This window comes from Berghia stephanieae, chromosome 12 (assembly GCF_034508935.2).
Source record: "Berghia stephanieae isolate SIO BIC M18660-M18661 chromosome 12, UCSD_Bste_1.3, whole genome shotgun sequence".
NCBI lineage: Eukaryota > Metazoa > Mollusca > Gastropoda > Nudibranchia > Aeolidiidae > Berghia > Berghia stephanieae.
The window spans coordinates 30,680,450-30,685,449 of record NC_088371.1 but is presented as its reverse complement, the minus strand read 5'-3'; the positions used below and the strand labels follow the sequence as shown (position 1 = coordinate 30,685,449).

At 32.7% G+C, this 5,000-nt stretch overlaps 1 protein-coding gene across 1 annotated transcript in view; it reads left to right on the top strand.

Annotated features, from left to right (window-relative positions):
• Nucleotides 1–5,000, top strand: part of LOC144957923 (uncharacterized) — a 40,472-nt gene that overhangs the window by 697 nt on the left and 34,775 nt on the right. The window contains exon 1 of the mRNA XM_078889479.1: nt 1–571. This exon is cut by the window's left edge and continues 697 nt beyond it. Coding sequence (XP_078745605.1) covers nt 40–571 — 532 coding nt within the window. The 5' untranslated portion in view covers nt 1–39. The remainder of the gene's footprint in view (nt 572–5,000) is intronic.

The following is a 5,000-nucleotide window of genomic DNA, read 5'->3' as shown; positions in this document are numbered from 1 at the left end:
TATCTGTCATCATTCTTCTTGCTAGCATAACATTTCACAATGCAAAAGGGATATAGTGGTGGTGGTGGAGGTGGAGGAGGAGGTGGTGGTGGTGGTGGAGGAGGAGGAGGAGGTGTAGGAATAATGCCCTCATCAGATAGTAGCATGCCCCATCATATGTACCACCACCACAACTACTACAACGACATCGGGGCGCCCTACAACACCAAGCAGGTCTACGATGGATCTATGATGGGGACCTACGGCTACGGGGGACCCTGCTCGCCTATCTCGGACGCCGCCGCTCTTGGAAATTACTATCATCAGCAAGCCAGTTGCGCCCTTCAAAATTCCATGCTGGGTTCGAACCCCAACGATTCCATCTGTGCCGGCCCTCCTGGAATGGGAGACCCTACCGCACTCTACGATGCGAATGGGTACCCGGCACCCTGCGCCCTCCAGGCAAATGGATGCCCTCCAGGATTGGGTGCCTTGCACCCCAACAGCGTGATGTCGTCCAAGCAATGTGAGATTTACCCTTGGATGAAGGAATCCAGACAGAACAACAAACAACGTCAGACTCAAGTCACAGGTAAGAAGTTCAAAGTTGAATCTAAATCTGCAGTGGACTGGAAAAAAGTAATAAACAAAAAATGAATGTGTTACATGTGAATGACATCATCAGTCGGTTGGGGTAAAGGTTTGAACTGAGATTTTGCCAAGTTTAGTTAGAAGCTTAATTTTTTATCAAAAATGAGTTCTTGTCATAAATGATTAAATCAACCCTTTTTGTACATCTTCAGGAAATACCAAAACTTAATTTCACTTCTAAATATTTTTTACAGCTTGTCAAGTTGAAAAAGTATGAAATTCGAGAAAAGTTGCTGGATACCTTTCCCATACATCTCACCATAACTTCATGAAAAATCACCAGATTTTTTAAAAACTTCTAAAGATTAAAATGCTTTGGGAGCATATTCTTTCAGAAAATATTTAAAAAAAAAAAACAAAAAAACAAATGCAAATCCAAAATGTTCACTTTCCGACTGATTATGTCATGCACTGACACAATAACAGCTTCAAAACAGAACAAAATACCAAACATGACATTTTCGGGCTCAAAACCCTTCATCAGCCAACAACAAAAACAATGAAAACATAAATACAGTACTAAAAAAACCCCAACAATTCAACGGCAGAGATTGGAATTTTGTTCCTTTTTTTGTTTTGAAGTTGTTATATTCATATTTTATTTATTACTTTATAGGTAAAACTTCCCCAGTTACCACTGACTGGATGAAACATCGAGAGACACCCGGGTAGATTCCAGATCCATGTCAATCCCCTCGGATGACACAATAAATACAATTCAAACAATGTCATCAACATGACAGGATTTTTGATCATTTATTAACCCCCCCCCCCCCCCCCCCCCCCTCTCTATTCCCCCCCCCCCCAAAAAAAAGAAGAAAGGAATGAAAGATAGTAAGAAACAGCAATACTGTGTGAGTGAGTGAGATGGACTGCGAAAGTTGTTAAGGCTGTATGTAACCTGGGTTCAGAGTAGGATTACTTCTGAGCTGTCGTATATTTATTTATCTATTTATTTATTTATTCATTCATGCATTTATTTATTTATTTATTTATTCATTTATTTATTTATTTAATTATTTATCCATTTGTTTATTGTTTATATATTTATTAACTTGCAGTGAATGACAGAATCAGTCGGATGGTGAAAAGGTTTGAACTGAAGTTTAGTTAGAAAGTCAATTTTTATCAAAATGAGTTCTTGTCATAAATGATTAAATTAACCCTTTTTGTACATCTTCGGGAAATATCAAAACTTAATTTCACTTTCTAAATATTTTTTACAGCTAGTCAAGTTGAAAAATTATGAAATTTGAGAAAAAATTGCTGGATACCTTTCCCATACATCTGACCATAACTTCATGAAAAAATCACCGGATTTACTTCAAATACAGATTAAAATGTTCTTGAGAGCATATTATTCTTTCAGAAAATGCAAAAGAAATTCAAATCCAAAATTTTCACCTTCCGACTGAATAAATTATCATTTCTCCTTGGGCAAGAATTACCACTTCCAATTTACATACTACGCTTTACATAGGAGGACAATAAGGGGAGTTCTAACAGATATCAAAAGTTTGACAAATTCTAGTTTCTTCATGGGATATTTTGGCGAAGGCAGTGGCGGTTCTAGCCTATTTACAGTGGTGGGGCAAAGAGGATTCGGTCATATATACATATATATATATATATATATATATATATATATATATATATATATATATATATATAATATATGATATATATTTTTTATTTTTTATTTATTTTTTTTTTTTTTAATAAAATTTTTTTTTGATTTTTTTTTCGCCTTTAAACAAAAAATATTTCAACCACCAATAATCACATTCACAATGAAATGACAATACCAGTAGATTTTAATTCTTCCAAACGTAATCAAAAATGAATCACGAAAGAGAATACAACTAAAAAACAAAGCGACGAGACATAATGCGACAACACCTTGACAATACAAGTCCATTTCCTTCACTCGAAAAATTAAAGAGATGCTTTAATCCCTCAACGGCGATATTAATATTGCTTTTACATATTTCTGGTTTTCAGTAGTACGTAGTAACCTTAAAGTTTTCATGGAGAAGCAACAACAGCGATATGACTCGAGTTTCATTCAGAGCTCAAATTGCATAATTTTTACTGCTGTCTGGGTGGTCAGAATGATTGTGCCGGTGGTGGTAGTGGTTGGAATAGTGGTAGCGGTTGTGGTGGTGGTGGAGGAGGAGGAGGAAGACGAGGCGGTGAGGGGTAATTATGGTAGTGGTTTTGGTGGTGCTGTTGGTTAGAATGATAGTTGTGGAGACGATGACGGAAATTGTATGATGATGTTGATATTGTTTTTATTGCTATTGTTGTACTTGTTGTTAATATTGTTGTTGTTGTTGTTGTTAATGATGATGATGATGATGATGATGATGATGATGATGATGATGATGATGATTATGATGACAACGACGATGTCGTCGACAATGATGATTACCATACGATATTACAAAATTTATTCAATCTTAGGCTTTCGCCAATTAATCATACAATTTGATGACCACATACATGAAAGTGGAAAATAATGGCAAATGGGACCAAACAATAAACTGATACCATTAATAACCACCAAAAAAAATACAACAATAGTAATACCACCAATACGTACAATAATAATAACAATGATAATAATAATAATAATAATAATAATAATAATAATAATAATAATAATAATAATAATAATAATAATAATAATAATAATAACAATAATAATAATAATAATAATAATAATAATAATAATAATATTAAATAATAATAATAATAATAATAATAATAATAAAAATAATAATAATAATAATAATAATAATAATAATAATAATAATAATAATAATAATAATAATAATAATAATAATGATAATAATAATAATAATAATAATAATAATAATAATAATAATAATAATAATAATAATAATAATAATAATAATAATAATAATAATAATAATAATATTACCATCATCATTACTACTACCACCACCGCTACCACTATACTACCATCACCATCATTATTACGTTTCCAATTATTTTTTCTCGTTTTTTAAAATTTGATATCTATCAAAACAGACGAAAATTCCGGTGATTTTTTTAAAGGGTAGTTAAAATATCTACGATTTTATTAGCCCTGAAAACTACGATTTTTATTTTCCTATCTAAAGTAGGCAGGTCTGCTATGACAAGTATCAGTATCAGTTCCATAGTCAAAATAAGACAAAAAAACAACGTTTATTTAATATTAGGCTTTCGCCAATACTTCATACAATATAATTAAGACAAAATAATGTTACCAATCTCTCCTCATGTATTCGTTTGACTATCGTCACAATAATTACCGTGTTATCTTTGCTCCTTACCCAACCAATCCCTTGCTTCCCGCCCTCTTCATCGCGAACCATCTTATGTGTGTATCAGCTTCAGGACGGGCAAGTACGGAATCTGCCCACCCTTCCTTTAAAGGTATTTATTTCCTCTATAACTTAGAATTCAACTATCTCCTTACTCAGAAAAGTATTTCTCGTATACTAATTCAATTGTTGAGAAAACCAAAATGGTGGTTGTATTTTATATATTTATTTAGTCGTGACTTTGAATAAAAGTGTTTTGTTTTATTAGAGGGAATACAATAGAAAATTACATTGTTTTGCAAAATTATTTAGTCTGGCAATAAAAATACAGCGGTAATTACTTTAAGAATAATAAAAAAAAAGCATTAACAATTAATTTGTTAAAAAACAAAACAAAAAACAACAACAAAAAACAACAACAACAACAAACAAATAAGAAAACAATTTAAATAAATGATTTTGAGAAACACTAAAGAAAACGAGGGAAAAAAAAAAGAAATAATTTAAATGGATAAACAAATATATTAAAACAACACAAACTAATACTAAATTGATATAATATTAGTAAATTAATAAATTTAATTCAATACTGGAACCTTCCCAGCACAAGTAAGGCAATAAATAAGAAAAAGTTCGTTTGCCAAAATCTCTATTTAGTGTACACTGGTTAATAAGGTGGGCTCATTTGAATTAGCCCGACCTAGTACTAGAGAGGCCAGACAGCAAAATCACCGTCAGGCGACGTGACGATGAGATGACGATGTGGGCGGAGTGGAGTGGTTGGGGGGGGGGGGGGGGGGGGGGGTTTATAAAAAGAAACAGTAGCGATCCTGGTTTATGCATTACGGGATGCATGTCATTCTCAATCTATCAAAAATACACACAAATTGATTTCAGTACGAAGTATCAAGTTTAAGTATAACTTTTGAAATTATCTAATTTAGATTTGATTATTTCAGACCTGTAATACAGCTTATAACTTGAAAAAACAGGCTGGTATTTGCCCACCCTGCCCCTTATTTACCAGCCGTCCCTGGG